The 15,927-nt window shown below is 39.5% G+C and overlaps 1 protein-coding gene across 4 annotated transcripts in view; it reads right to left on the reverse strand.

Moving 5' to 3' along the window:
• Positions 1 to 3,691: 3,691 nt before the first annotated feature.
• Sytl5 (synaptotagmin like 5) overlaps positions 3,692 to 15,927 on the reverse strand; it is a 241,552-nt gene continuing 229,316 nt past the window's right edge. For all 4 annotated transcript variants that reach the window (XM_021725559.3, XM_040273390.2, XM_078034972.1 and 1 more), the window contains 4 exons: positions 15,042 to 15,150; positions 12,574 to 12,721; positions 8,748 to 8,956; positions 3,692 to 7,296 (listed from right to left, as the gene is read on the reverse strand). In XM_021725559.3, the coding sequence (XP_021581234.2) occupies positions 7,154 to 7,296; positions 8,748 to 8,956; positions 12,574 to 12,721; positions 15,042 to 15,150 (609 nt within the window). In that variant the 3' untranslated portion in view covers positions 3,692 to 7,153. The remainder of the gene's footprint in view (positions 7,297 to 8,747; positions 8,957 to 12,573; positions 12,722 to 15,041; positions 15,151 to 15,927) is intronic.

A 15,927-nucleotide genomic window follows, 5' to 3' on the forward strand; every position in this document is an offset into this window, starting at 1 on the left:
ATAATTCCTATTTTCTAATCAAATAGGCCAAGGCCTAGATTGGATAATTAACTTGCTGAGTTCACATGGTTGATAAATAGTTGAGATTTGAGCTAATGTCTTCTGAGACTAAGGTTAGGTTCTTTCCACCTCATTGTAATTGCCTTGCAGTTGATAATCTTTGGATTATTTAAAAGGGAGATTATTCCAAGGCCAAATCCAAGCAACCATCATGACATAGAGATGGTCCAAATTATATAGTTGAGATCATTTGTCCTCTAATACAGTGTTTCTTAAAGTGTAATCCACTTGTATTAGAACCACAGAAGTTTGATAAAAATTATTGGAATTTCTGAAGATTTTGTCTAATAAGTTTGGAGCAGTGCTCTGGAATCGATATGTTAAATTCATACTTCAGGTGATTCACACAATCTTTTGGAATTTTTGATATGGCACAATTTTCCTAGCTATTGTTCAAACCTTGTCAGATCTAATTTTGGTTATAACGTTGCCAGTGTAGACTTTTTTTACTGTTGCTTTTCTTTAATTTCAAAAGACACTACTATAGGAGGAAAATTCTCCTGCTAATTTCTAGAAGCAATATTCAGTTTAATGTGAAATATGTACATGGGGAAAAAAAAACACTGATCACACCCAACACATTACAGGTTCTCACTCTCCGGGCCTTCTAAAACTTGACATTTCTCTCCACTTTGCTTTAAAAGAAAGGGTTTCCCCTTATTTCTCACATGGCCTTCTCCTTCTCCTCTACTGACTGTTAAACCTTGGCATGTGATAATGAGATTAATATTACTGTGAATCTGGGCTCAATTCATTCTAATGATTATTACTTACGTATTTGTGTTCCTTTCTTGTTTTTATTTTTAGTTGTAGTTGGACACAATACCTTTATTTTATTTATTTATTTTTATGTGATACTAAGGCTCGAACCCAGGGCCTCACACATGCTAGACAAGTGCTCTACCACTGAGCCACTGTTAGCCCCCAAACACCTGGAAGAATGCAAACTTCACAAATCAGCTCAGCACTTTATTCAGGAACAAGTTTCACTTAGAAGCAGGGGATGCAGGGATGAAATGATGCTGTGGTGGGACCCACTTTCCTGGTGGGAAATGAGCCCACGAACAAAGGAAGGGCCTGGGCTTATATAGGTTATCCTGAGAGGTGGTCTAGTGAGCACATCAGTTTTCTTGGGCACCCAGGAATTTGAGGTTTGTTCTATCAATCTGTGAAGGGGTGAGTTTGAGTGCTGAGGAATTTGAGCTCTTGGGTCAGGGTCTATGATCCACATCTGGAGAGGATTTACTCAAAGGAAGGTCAATACCCGTGAGAGGCTATAACCTTAGTGTGATGAGACACCTCCTTCCTGCCTGTAATTAACATCAGGGAAACATTTGTCTTGGGAAATGAAAGCTGTCAGTGCTTGGCTTTCTTTTTACTCCTTTTTTCTCAGGCTACATTATTTTGGAGATTCTTCATTTTCCATATCTATTAGCTACAACCCCAGCCCCTTGTGTTCCTTTCTTAAGGAAAGGGAAGTATATGAAGTTCCATCAAAATATCTTTGTTTTTATGATCTAGAAAATCTACATCCTGATGAGTAAGTCCAATGACAGCAGCAATATAAGTGAAACGAGCTGATTACCCAAATCCTCTGTGTCTTGCAGGTGTTATTTATATACTGGGTGGATACAGTCAGGCTTTTCTGTTTACCTATGACTCTACAACTTGTTTGATTCATCTGAGGGAAAAAATGAGACTCAATATCTCCAAATAAGGAATGGAATATTCCAGGCAGGGCCATGATCTCTTCTTCCAATAAGTGGAATGCTGGAACCAACAGTCTAGGGTTGTAATTACAGTCCTTGAAGAAAGTTTGCCTTTATTTTGTTTTTAATTGACAAATAATAATTGTATACATTTTGGGAGGTACAGTCTGATGGTTTTTTTATGTGTACACATTGCAGAACAATCGAATCAGGCTATGTTGCATATCTATGACCTTGAATGGTTATCATTTCTTTGTGGTGACAACAATTTAAAATCTCTTTTAACTGTTTTGAAATGTACATTATTATTAACTTACAAAGGTTACTTTGAAAATACCAATCAGTTAGCATATTCAGAGATTTTTCTTGATCTGTGTGACTCCTGTCAACTAGAAGTTAGAAATGATGGTCTTGGACTAGGGGTGTGGTTCAGGGGTAAAGTAGGCTTGCTTGTGTGGCCTTGTTTGATCCCCAGCAAGGGAGGGTGGGCTGAGTAGGTGGTCTTTAAAGATGCCTATTGTTCTAACATTCTCCGATGTTATATCATGCTTTCTTTTCAAAATTTATTTCACAAAATTTTTTTTGATTTCCTACTCTGAGACAAGTGTTGGGGATGTAGCTACGAAAAAAATAGTGTTTCTACCCTTATGAATCTTACATGGTGGGGAGGGAATAGATACAGACATTAAAGGACTCATTACATGAATAATTTATTATAATTGCCATGTGTGCAGTGAAGGGGAAATAGAGGCAGACTGCTGTGACCTAGTTCAGCGGAGGATCAGGGGAGGTTTTTCGGAGGATGTAACATTTAAGACCCGGATGATTAATGGGAAGCAGGCTGGTGAGGAGAAGGACTAAGAGGATGCCTAGCAAAGACCGTGAAGTGGGCTGCAGCCTGGCACTGTAGACAAGCAGGTCAAGCACTGTGTGTCCAAGGAGAAAGGGAGGGAAGACAGCCAGAATGAGGCAGTGGCCTTTTTTTTTTTTTTTTTTTTTTTTTTTTGTAGTTGTAGATGGACAGAATGCCTTTATTTTGTTTGTTTGTTTATTTTTATGTGGTGCTGAGGATCCAACCCAGTGCCTCATACATGATAGGCAAGTGCTGGGCCACTGAGCTACAGCCCCAGCCCCAGCGGTGGCCGCCTTATGCAGGGCTATGAACAAGAATCTGTGTTTTATAATCAAGACAATGGAAAGCTGTGGAAGGTTTTAAAGATCACTCTGGGGATGGAGAGAGAGATTTATCATGATGGGCAAATGGTAGATGGTGAATATAGGTGATGGGTCTAAGTGTGTTCGCCATGAAATTCTTTCAACTTTTCTGTATGTTTGAACATGTTAAATAACATTTTGGGACAAATCATTCTATCTAATGTGTGGAGGATGGATGGAGGGAGGACAAGAGTGGTTGCCCAGGGGCTGTGGATATAGTTCAGTTGGTAGAGTGCTTGCCTAGAATGCACAAGGTCCTGGGTTCAATTCCCAGTACCATGACATCCCCCACTCTTACAAAAACACACACACACAAAAGAAAAAAGAGTGGTTGCCCAGATCACAGCAAGGACACCATTGAAATAATTTTGGAATGGAGTAATGGTGGCTTGCCACAGAGAAAGGAGACTTTCATAGGCTCTAGAGATATTGAGAAGACAGAATTAATATGATTTCCTGATTGGTAAAAACCAGGGAGAGACAGAAATCAAAGTTTACTACTAAGAGCCTAGTTACCGAAATTGGTTGGATGATGGGACCAAGTAATGAGACAAAGAGCATTGGAGGAGGAAGACATGGTGTGAGAGAGATGGTGGGACGAAGAACTCAGAATTCAGTTTTGAACGTGTTTCAAACACAAACTATCCTGGTGTCATAGAAGCAAATGGATCTGGTTTGTCAAAGTCAAATACAAATACATCAACAAATTTCCAAGAAAAAGATTTTATTTGGGAATAAAACACAGGATTACAATCAGACATAAGACTGAAGCAATCTCTGGTATGGCCAGAGAATTAAGTAAAAGATTAAGGTTTTATTGGAGAGAGGGGATTACACAAATTATTTTGGAAGCAAGTTCATAGGTGCTGGCAATGACTTTAGGGAGCAGGCAAGCTCTGATTGGTAAGCAATGACAGTTGCTAAGTAAAATTGATCTTAAAGTCATAGCAGGTGGGTCATATCATTGGATTGGGCTTGCATGAGAGCGTCTGGAGCAGGCATTTATGACTTATGGCTTTTGGGCTGTTTCCAATCTCTTGCAATAAATGCCCTTATATGTACTTATTTCTCACATATGCACCTATCTCTTTAGGATATATGCCCAGAAATGGAATTTCTGGAAAAAATACATATCTCATTTTGAATTTCAGAGTGTTTATTTTTAAAGCAAACATTGCTTAGAGAAGCCATTAAGCACAGATGGCTTAGTTAGCCATATTTAACATGGCATTTGACAGGCCTGGTTAAATAAATATTCCAATAGTGTGATACCCTGTAGCTATAAAAAAGAACACGGCGGTTGATATATATATTTCTATCACAATTTTGAACTATTGGAATCTGTGCCATTCATAAGTATTACCTATGTTTTGAATTATTATTTTATCTCAACTTGGTAAATGAGGTTTCTGATAGACTTTTGCATATCTGGGTTTTTGTCTAACAGATATCCAGTTAGGTGTTGGATTTTATGAAATCATGATACAGAGAATTGCTCAAAATGCAGCAAAGTTCTGAACATATAAATTTCATGTTCTTCTTGAATTCAAGTTATAAATTTGGGGATTTATTATTTTGCCACATTTATTATTAGTGAATAAATCTACTTTGTTGTATCTACTTCAGAGATATCTCTAGACTTCATCACTACTTCCCCTAAAAATGTCACTGAAGACAGAATGAGTCACATCAAGTCTGAAGACAATTTTTTTCTTCTGTGGGAAGTAGTGATGATCATCTACCTTTTGTTTTCTGCTTTTAAAAAAGGCAACATGAAGATATGAGTGTGGTTTTTTAAAGTACCGTACTTTCTAAGTGATGCTAGACTAAATACGTCAGTTTTCTAGAATTAGATGGCCTATTTTTGAACAATATTGAAAATGGATTATTAATTCCTTTGTGAAGAATAATACCACATAAATTCTTCAATCAATTTTCAAAGTTCAAGAGGCAGTCTAAAAATAATAGAACAACTGTCCAGAAGAAACCTGAACATGATTCTGGTTCTCCTACTATTAAAATTCAGTTCCTATACCTTTTAATCTTTTTTTAATATTTTTAAATTGTAGATGGACATGATACCTTTATTTATTTAATTAATGTATTTTTTTATGTGGTGCTAAGGATCGAACCTAGGGCTTCACACATGCAAGGCAAGCGCTCTACCACTGAGCCACAACCCCAGCCCTTCTATACTTTTAAGGATTTTATATGTATTCAAGTGAGAAAATGAGCTGAGGAGCCAGACTATGGCTCCAGAACATTCCTAGGTCATGCATTTCATGCGCAAGTAATCAGACTCTCACCTATCTTCCTTGATATATGCCCTGTGTCCACCTTAATAAGCATAGAATCATGTCAAGGACTGCAATGGGACAAACACTGGCCTAAGATTGAAGTTCAGATTCTGCCACAGCCTCCCCATGACCTTGGGCAAGTCATCTCAGCTCACTGGGCTTCAGATTTAGAATTCTCAAAATGAAGAACCAGGCCTGAATTAGAATTAGCTGTAACTACCTTTGAATCTAAGTTTGGTGACTCAAGTATCTGGAATTCCAGGTAAAGAAGATACAACAAATTGAATTATTGGCCCCAATTTTTGTATCCCTTCCTGCATGCTCATTCTTATCATGGCTTCAATGTGGGCAAAGTATATTTCCTTGCCTCCTGACTTTTGGGCTTGGCCATATGGATTTCCTTTGACCAATGAGACATGACACAAGCAGGCGATCTAAATGTAGTTGAGCAGTGGCGCTCATTCTGTTTCATCCAAGAAACAGATACAAGCTGCAGACCTAGACTCTCAGGCCTGTAGCAGGAAGCAGAGCTGCCCTAGGCAGGCTCCATAACTATGAGGAAAAAAGAGGTTGTTGTTTTCAGTCACTGACATTTGGCATAGTTTTCATTCAGCAATATTATGACCATAGCTAACCACTATCAAAAGAGCTAATGAGAACTTGGGGGAGGGAAACATAAAAGGGAGAGAACAAATAGTCTCTGACTCCTATATTAGTATAGAAATGAGCCAGGTGCAGTGGCCCACGCCTGAAATTCCAGTGGCCCCGGAGGCTGAGGCAGGAGGATCACTGAGTTCAAAGCCAGCCTCAGCAACTTAGTGAGGCCTTAAGCCATTCAGTGAGACCCTGTCTCTAAATAAAAAATGAAAAAAGGGCTGGGGATGTGGCTCAGTGGTTAAATGACCCTGGATTTAATCCTTGGTACCAAAAAACAAACAAACAAACAAACAAAAAAAAACAGAGAGGCAGAAATGAAATAGCAGCATTAAACTTTAAACTTGTCTCAATGAACAAAATGTGAAAAGATGTATTGATTGCCCTTTTTTTTTCTTATTCCTTTTTAGTTAATGGCTTAGAACATTTCTAAAAATAAATGTTTATAACAGAGTTAATAGTTAGGTCATCAGTAGGGTGACCCTATATATCCCAGTTTACCCAGGTCCATTCTAGTCTACATCTGTTGTGATCTGTTGTGGTGATATAATTACTGAGCTCTCTTCTGTCAAAAGTAGGCTGATTTAGAAGATGAATGCTATAGTCACCAGAGCAAGCCCTGTCAGTCCATCTTGAAACACTGCCTGCTCAATTTAAGTTTGCTACCATAACAGGAACAGCCCTTATCCGGGAAACCATCCCCCATCGCTCCTTCTTTGGATCACAGGAATTCCTAGGGTGAGCAAAGGGTGGCCAGTATGCCTGCTTTTAACTCTTCAAACGATCTGCCTTCTTAGTGGTTTCCTTTCTGCTCCAACTATTTGAGAAAACCTAAAGTAACTCAGAAAAAGATTGGAGACCCCAATCTCTAATTGCTTTAAATAAGCTTGTGCCATTTTTGTTACCATATAAAGCCTTTGAACCACTACACAATTTGCTTATTGACAGGACAGTGTGGTATACTTTCTATTATCTAATCAAGGAGGCTCTGGTCCATGGACAAACAGAAGTGCATGGTTTTTTTTTTTTCTTTTCTTTTTTTTTTTGCACTCAGCAAGATCCTGAGTGTTCATAACACTGACATCTCTCCCTTCCTGTCCCAATACCCTCAGGTGAAAAATGGCAGGGAAACAGAGTCCAAGGTCCTAGACTTGGACTACTGGTAGGAAATGGCAGCCAGACAGACAATCCCCAGTTATCCTTGAAGAACTGCTTCCTTCAGAGCCTACACTTCCCCATGCTGGAACGGAGCATGAGTATCCCCTCCACAGGGGTTCCAGGGTTGTCCGCCATCTTTTGCCAAAGGCGTTGCTCTTCCCCCTGAGAGTCCATCCAATCCACATTCTTCCCATGGCTCACACCTGAAGAAGGGAAAGGGGAGCGTTACATTTCACAGATGAGATATATTCACCTTCTGAAAGGCACCTATCAGCCAGTGAGGGAGCCTTTTAATGAGAGAGCCCTTCTCTGGCTTGTTACCACTTCCCCATCTAGTGAGCCCTGTCAGAATGGAATCAGTCCTTTGCGGCTGTACTACTTTTTTCTGCTTAGACAATGTGAGACCAATCAGGCCAGCTCTGGTAGTTCATTTAACTCTCCACTTTGGTAGTTCCATGGAGAGCTGGCTCACTGGGACCGAGTTAACATGACAGAATGAGCTGACTTCAGCTCCCTTTCTAACACGATCACTTCTCTGATCAGAGTGGCATAGATATCCTTAGATCTAATTAATCTACAAATAAGTAAAGCATTATAGGGGGTGGGGGTCTTTCTCAACAGAAATAATAGTGCAGAACATATATGTCTGTCTAAGCAGTGGGATAAGGAGGGTTTGGGGGACTGCATATGCTCTGCTAATGCTCACATGCTCAAATACTAGAATGTGCCCCTCCCCCAATACACAATGTTAAAGTTCCATCTTGTGGCACCAGTGGTGTGTTTCCATGACCTGTATAAACAGCACTAATTATTATTTCTTAGAGAAAATAATTGGTTTTGTTTCAATTCTACCAGTATGAATAATGGCTGCAAGTGCTAGACAGAACAGAGAAGAGGATTAGGTAAACTTGGCCTTGAAGGTCCTGTCTTCACTATCAAAAGCCTGTGCTGTGCACACCTGTAATCCCAGCAGCTCCAGAGGCTGAGGCAGGAGGATCGCGAGTTCAAAACCAGCCTCAGCAACAGCAAGGTGCTAAGCAACTCAGTGAGACCCTGTCTCTAAATAAAATACAAATAGGGCTGAGGATGTGGCTCAGTGGTCCAGTGCCCCTGAATTCAATCCCCAGTACTTCCCCCATAAAAAAGAAGCCTGTGCTGTCTTGAACAGTCTTTCCTAAGAAAAACCTAAAGTAAGACCCAAGAAAAAAATTTTTTTTTGTACTGGAGATTTAACCCAGGGGCACTTTACCTCTGAATGACATCCCCAGCCCTTTTTGTTTTGAGACAGGGTCTTACTAAATTTCCTAGAGCCTCATTAAGTTTCTGGGGTTGGTCTTGAACATGCAATCCTCATGTCTCAGCCCCATGACCCTCTGGGATTACAGGCATGCACCACTACTTTGCCCAGCAACATAAATATGAATATAAACATTATACCTCCCAAACGTCTAGCCTAAGGATATGAAGTTATAGGAGTAATGGTTCTATTTTATCAATGAGCAAATCTTTAGCTAAAGGAATGGAATGTCTGTGATAATTTCAGGTCAGTTATTGCTGAAACTATATAAACATTTACTACACCTCATACATAAAGAAATCATGCCCTTGTGCCATGCTCAGCCACAGACTGTCTCAGGGTTCCCAAGTTGCTCACCACTTCCAGAATTCAAACGAACTCCTCCTAGAAAGATGTTGCTGGAAAAGGCCTCCTTGTCCCAGATGGTTAGTTCTAGGCAAACATTCTTTATATCCTGCGGATGCAGGCCACTGAACATGAAAGTATGATTCCACTGAGGATTAACACTCTTTTTTACGACCATAGTTTTGTGCTTTGTGGCTTTGTTGTCATCAGGGAGCAGGTAGCTGTAGGAAAAAACACAATCAAACCATCAGTGGGATATGCTCAAGTAATCATTTGAATTATGGGTAATTCCTGGTATGTGTATGTATGTGTGTGTGTGCATGTGTGTGCATATGTCCGCATGCACACAAATGTGATATATGTATTTGACTTTCTCTCCCAGGTTCTTCTTTTGTGTGTGTATTGGGGAGATTGAACTCAAGGGAACTCAATCACTGAGCCACATCCCCAGCCCTTTTTTGTATTTTATTTAGAGACTGGATCTCACTGAGTTGCTTAGAACATTGCTAAGTTCTGAGGCTGGCTTTGAACTTGTGATCCTCATGCTTCAGTCTCTCGAGTCACTGGGATTACAGGCATGTGTCACTGTGCCTGGCTTCTCCCAGGTTCTCGTATGTTTACATCTGGATTTGCATTGTGGAATGGCTGCTTAGTTTTCTTTTAAGTGAGGCAGTAGTAATACGCCCCTCTCTTTTTTCTAATCCTATTTTGGTCCTTCTCCCCATCTTGTACAGGAAATACCTCCTCTAATAAATACTGCCAAAAGCCCTTTTTGTCTTTTCTTGGGTCACCTCTGAGCTAACTTATAGCCAGGATGGACAGTTCCTGGCACACACTTTCAATTCCGCATATAGAGCATCTGTGTGTCTCAACTTTGCCAATTAAGACTTTGTTCCTATGTGAGCTCAACTTATGTAGACAGCACCTTGGAATTACTGGTGATTCAATGCCTTTGGGAACAATCCTCAATTAATGAGTTTTGGAAATTCTTTATCCCTTGAAGGGACAACCCTAAGGAACATTTACAGAGTTCCTTGTTGCCTCCTTAGTATAATTGAGTCCTAGTGACCCATAATGTTAACTTGCCCATTAACATATCCTTTTTTTTTTATTTAAAGGAGAGAGAGAGAGAGAGAGAATTTTTTAATATTTATTTTTTAGTTTTTGGTGGACACAACATCTTTATTTTATTTTTATGTGGTGCTGAGGATCGAACCCAGCACCTCGCAATGCCAGGCGAGTGCACTACCACTTGAGCCACATCCCCAGCCCCAAACATATATTTTTTTTAATCAACCTTTCTCCCTCTTCTATCTCACCTTCTCCACTCTCTCATTGGTACTTTTTGGAACTTCTTGTCCAATTAAACATGTGAGCTTAGGCCTTTTCTACTATAGTTAACTGTCCCAGGCTCTATGTACATGATGAATACTACTTTTTTTCCCCCAGGGACCATGCTTTAGAGAAGGAGATTGATATGTGTATGGAATCAGTGCATCTGACAATAATGAAAAGTAGCACAAGCAAGTGAGTTTACATTAAAGAAGATACAATAGATCACGTAAAATGTCATTTTGTGTGCCATGCGGAGAATTCATGTTGGCATACAACATTCAGTCTCTATGTATTCCTCTAAAAGAAATCCCCACTTTAAAATTTGAGGTACAAGTGTGACCAGAATAAAGACTACCTCTAACCTAGGTAATGACACAGGCATATAATCCCAGCATCTCAGGAGGCTGAGGCAGGAGGATTGCAAGTTCAAAGCCAGCCTCAGCAACTGAACGACTTAGCAAGACCCTGAGACCCTGTCTCTAAATAAAAAATACAAAAATGGCTAGGGATGTAGCTCAGTGGTTGAGCACCCCTTGGTTCAATCCCTGGTTTAAAAAAAAAAAAAAAAAAAACTACCTCCACCCTCACCCCCTGCCCCTTTGTAGCTAGTACAGCAACATGACTAGGTTCTGGCCAGTGGGACATATGAAATAGTTTTGTATGAAACTTATAGGAAGTATCCTACCAGCTGGAATTGGGATGGGATAGCTGAAATCTGAACAGCTATCCTGGCCCAAGAAGTAGATACCATAATGAGAAACAAAAAATACTGTGTCACTTATAATTATGATGTTTCCATGCCTGCCATGGGTACATTAGCTTGAGTCTTTTCTGACATGTAGGAGAAATAAAGAGAAACTTTTGTCTTTTTTAAGCCACTGTTAATTTAGCTCACTGACAAACTAATATAATCAAGTAATTATTTAATTTTAAAATGTTAGAATATTAAACTTACATAAAGGTCTATTCTTGCTTTCTCTCTCTCTCTCTCTCTCTCTCTCTCTCTCTCTCTCTCTCTCTCTCTCTCTGATTTTATGATTGTTTGTTTTTATTTTTTAATTTTAGGGCTGGGTGCAGTGCCACATGCCTGTAATCCCAGCAATGTGGGAAGCTGAGGAAGGAGAATCACAAGTTCAAGGCCAGCCTCAGCATCTTGGGGAGGCCCTAAACAACTTAGCAAGACCCTGTCTCTATATCAAAAATAAAAAGGGCTGGGGATAAATGGTAAAGCATCTTTGAATTCAGTCCCCATTACCAAAAATATATATACATATATAATAAATAAATGACTTAAAAATGTCAGTTTCCTTTAAAATCAGCTTAATATTTAAGTACAAATAAGAAGAAAATTTACTGGAAAGTTAGACTTTTTTTTTAATAGAGCAAAAGTGCTATCCTTTATTATTTCTGTTTCATAAATTCTCAATAGGAGAAAGTGAAAACTGTTCCAGAAGATAGTAAGTCACCCCTGTAAGGTCACAGTGAGGTCATGGGCCAGGAGCCATCCTCTTATCCCATAAGACAGAGAGCAGCAGAGGCCACAAGTGGATGGTGGGGTTGGTGAGACAAACTGTACCCTCAAGATCCAAAAAAGTATTTCTTCTATGCTTCAATCTATTGCAAGAAAGAATGAAAAACTGACGAACAAGGACACACGTTCACCAATGGGGAAGCCCCAGACATTGGCTTCTCCTCACTATTGGCTATTGGCTTTACCAAAGTCACAATGTGCAATGGTGGGATGGGGTCAGATAGCTCAGTGGTGGAGCGTTTGCCTAGCACGTGTGAGGCCCTGGTTTTAATCCCCAGCATGGCAAAAAAACAAAACAAAACAAAAAGAACATTTGAGGATAAAGGCATGACTCATTTTCTTGTAAGAAAAATACACATTTCTAAGAAGGCTGCACGAGAAGAAAAAACTGTCATCTGACTCAAAGAATTAACCTGGTGGCCTGCCAGCAAAGGAACTTTCTTTACCTCATGTGCTTTATGATTCTCTGTAAAGCCAGCATCACGTCTTAGCTCAGCAGATGGTCCTGGAGGCTCTCCAGAACACTCTCTAGTGCCTATCTCCAAGGAAGATGCTCTGATTTGTCTACTTTAAAAAATTTCCCAAGAGAGCAAAATAGCAAGTATCCAATATTTTGGTTTTTGTTGTTTTATAATGGCACCAAATAATAACAAACCATAATAAAAGTACATTATGCACAGAAAATCATACTTTTTCTTCCTTTAAGAAATGAATACCAAAGGAAAATCTGCTGGTCTTGAGGGTGAGAGAGACAGGAACTCCTGAAACATTCTGGAAACACAGTGTAAGCTTCAAGAAGTGGCTCCCTCAACATTCCTATTGTTTTAGATATAAGAGCCAGCGCTTAGGGTGGCTGGCTCTTCCTCAGGACCTGTCCTAGGAATGGAACATGGAAGCCTCATAGCCACCAGTCTTGTGGATCATAGATCTTTTCATCTCCCAAGTATCAGAAATGTACTAAAACAAAATTACCCCTTCACAAAGCTGTCAGAGGTGCCTCCTGATTTCACCGCTGTCAAATTCTTTGCTTCTTTGATGAACACTTCTAGTATTCCTCCAGACATTACAGGTGATTCCTTTTTCTTTCCCTTTTTAAAGGTCTTCTTTCCTGCATCAGCCACTAAAATGATGGGGGGGGGGGCGGTGAAGAGATGATGATCATGGATTCCACTTCAAAATTTGCAAAGAATATCTGCAAACATTGACTTCATTTGCTGACTGAATGGGGTGTTTATGCTATTGTATATTTTATATTTATTTAAATTGGATTCTTAATATGAAAGTTCCTCAAAAGACTAAGCATGGAACCACCACATGACCCAGATATACCACTCCTCGGTATTTATCCTAAGAATTAAAATCACCATACTACAGTGATACATGCACACCAATGTTTATTCCAGCACAATTCACAATAGTCAAATTGTGGAACCAGTCTAGGTGTCCATCAAATGGATAAAGAAAATGGGGCACATATACACAATGGGGTTTTTTTTAGTCATAAAGAAAAATGAAATTATGTCATTTTCAGGAAAATGAATGGAATTAGAGATATAATGTTAAGCGAGATAAGCCAAACTCAGAAGTTTAAGGGCCATATGTTTTCTCTCAAAAATGGAAACTAGAGAGGAAAATGGAAAAGAAACATAGGGGTGGATCTCCTAAAAATCAAAAGTAGATCAGAAGAGGAAAGGGACATAGGGAGGGAAGAAGTGCTGGGAGTGATATTGACCCATATCACTAATATATAATACTAGATTGTTGTATTGTGTATTGTGTGCATGTATGAATATGTAACAACAAATCCAATCAATATGTACAACTATAGTGTACCAATAAAAATGTGGAAAAAAAAAAAAGCTGGGTGTGGTGGTGCACGCCTGTAATCCCAGCAGCTCAGCAGACTGAGGCAGGAGGATTGTGAGTTGAAACCAGCCTCAGCAAAAGTGAAGTGCTAAGCAACTCAATGAGACCCTGTCTCAGTGGGACCCAGTGATTGAGTGGCCCTGAGTTCATTTCCCAGTACCAAAAAAAAAAAAAAAAAAAAAAAAAAGTGGGAAGAAATAAATTTGATTCCTTCTAAATGGGTCTTTCATTTGTATTTGTTGCAAGAAAGTGAACAAGTAAACTTCAAAACTTAACTAATCCCCTACAAAGCATACTTATCACAGGATCTGAAAGAAGGGAACAGAAAAGATCCTGAGAGCTGCTTCTAGAGTCACCATTATAACGAGAATTAGCTATGATGAAAGCCAGACACAAGCACCAAGTCTCCAAAAGAGAAAATTCCATAACTCTCTTTTTGTAAATTGTCAGCTTCAGGCAGGGTCAGCTCTAGAGGCTGCAGGCCAGGAACAATTACTTTTTATGGGGGGGTACCAGGGATTGCACTCAGGGACGCTTAACCACTGAGCCACATCCATAGTCCTTTTTATTTTTTATTTCCCTACAGGATCTCACAAATTGCTTAGGGCCTCACTAAGTGCTAAGGCTGGCCTCAAATTTGTAATCCTCCTGCCTTAGCCTCCTGAGCCACTGGGATTACAGGCATGTGCCATCAAGCCCAGCTACAATTACATTTTTGAATGAGAGAAAATTCTCTCCTACCTCACATTGTTATTGGGATGAAATATGTACAATGGCAATAACAACCACCATCTTTATCAATTAAATAGTTTCAACAACCCTTTGAAGTGAGAAAACCAAGGCCAGGAGACAGTACACTCCTTGTATAGGGACACATTGAAGAGGGTGATCATGAATGGGAAGATATTGGAGGCTGCCTGGTGGAGTTGATGGAAGGAGAAGAGCAAGAGAGATTTACAAATTAACTCCATCTGGATTTTTTCTTTGCATTCTGTGTTGTATGTGAGCTTCTTCCTCAAGACTCCCTGAGTAGCTATGAAAGACATAAATCCATACAGCATTCTTATATCCCCTTCCAGTAGATCCCCCCACTCTGGGGAAGATCCTATATCTCTGAGAATGAAACAGAACATAAAGCTCATCATCCAACATGGTTTCTAAGTATGAACTTGTTTTCCTTATAAGAATCCCATATACTCTCGCCACTCCTAAAAAGACAGAAACACCTCACTCTAAGTTTCATCTGTTTAGCATTAAAATAACATAGTCTATCTGGACAAGATGGTGCAAGCCTATAATCCCAGTGGCTTGGGAAGCTGAGGCAGGAGTATCGTGAGTTCAAACCCAACCTCAGCAAAAGCGAGGCACTAAGCAACTCAGTGAGACCCTGTCTCTAAATAAAATACAAAATAGGTCTGGGGATGTGGCTTAGTGGCCAAGTGCCCCTGACTTCAATCCCAGGTACCAAAAAAAAAAAAAAAGTAACAGTAACATAGCCCAACCAATCCCTGAGTGCCATTCCATATTTGTAAAAATAGAATGTCATTGATCAAAGTCATTGATTTTTACTCTACCTTGAAGCTGTCCATGTGGAAGCATCAGGTAATCCTCTGGAGGAATGTATCGCAAAACAACTGTTAGTTCTCCTTTGTATTGAAGGCCAATGTCAGCAACAGACTCCATCTGGCCAAAGGGAGACAAGAAAGAGGTGAAATGCTTGGCATAGAGTATTGCAACCCATGTTTGAATGTACAATATTTGCTTGGTGGCTTAAATGTGACAATCCATTTCCATTCAACTATGTTAGTTCTTATTTTTTGAGATGACTTATAAGAAAAGCTAGAAAAGTATACTAAGACATTTGCATATAACTTTTTTTGCATATAACTTTTAACATTAAAGTAAAAGGAATTTGAAAGGAGATATATTACACATATTTTATCCCAATGGATATTGAGTAATACAGTGAAGATTGAGCTATCACCTATTATATGCATAGAGTATGCAGTGTGAGGCAGGAATAAATATGCCTCAGAAACAGTTCCAAAAGTTATGTCTCCCTGTCTTTTTTTTTTTTTTTTTTTTTAAAGAGAGAGTGAGAGAGAGGGGGACAGAGAGAGAGAGAATTTTTAAACATTTATTTATTTTTTCTTAGTTCTCGGCGGACACAACATCTTTGTTGGTATGTGGTGCTGCTGAGGATCGAACCCGGGCCGCACGCATGCTAGGCGAGCGCGCTACCGCTTGAGCCACATCCCCAGCCCTGTCTCCCTGTCTTTGATGTCTTGAAACTTTTCTAAGTGATCAAGATGGGAAATGTAGGCAGTCATGCTTGATTACAATGGGCTGCCAGCCACCCATTATTGAAGGCAATATTGGTAACTTGTATCATCAAATATCAATATGGATAAAAAAATGAAATAAAAAAATGTAGAGAAAATGGTTCACTTAAATATTGCT

Source organism: Ictidomys tridecemlineatus, chromosome X (assembly GCF_052094955.1).
Source record: "Ictidomys tridecemlineatus isolate mIctTri1 chromosome X, mIctTri1.hap1, whole genome shotgun sequence".
NCBI lineage: Eukaryota > Metazoa > Chordata > Mammalia > Rodentia > Sciuridae > Ictidomys > Ictidomys tridecemlineatus.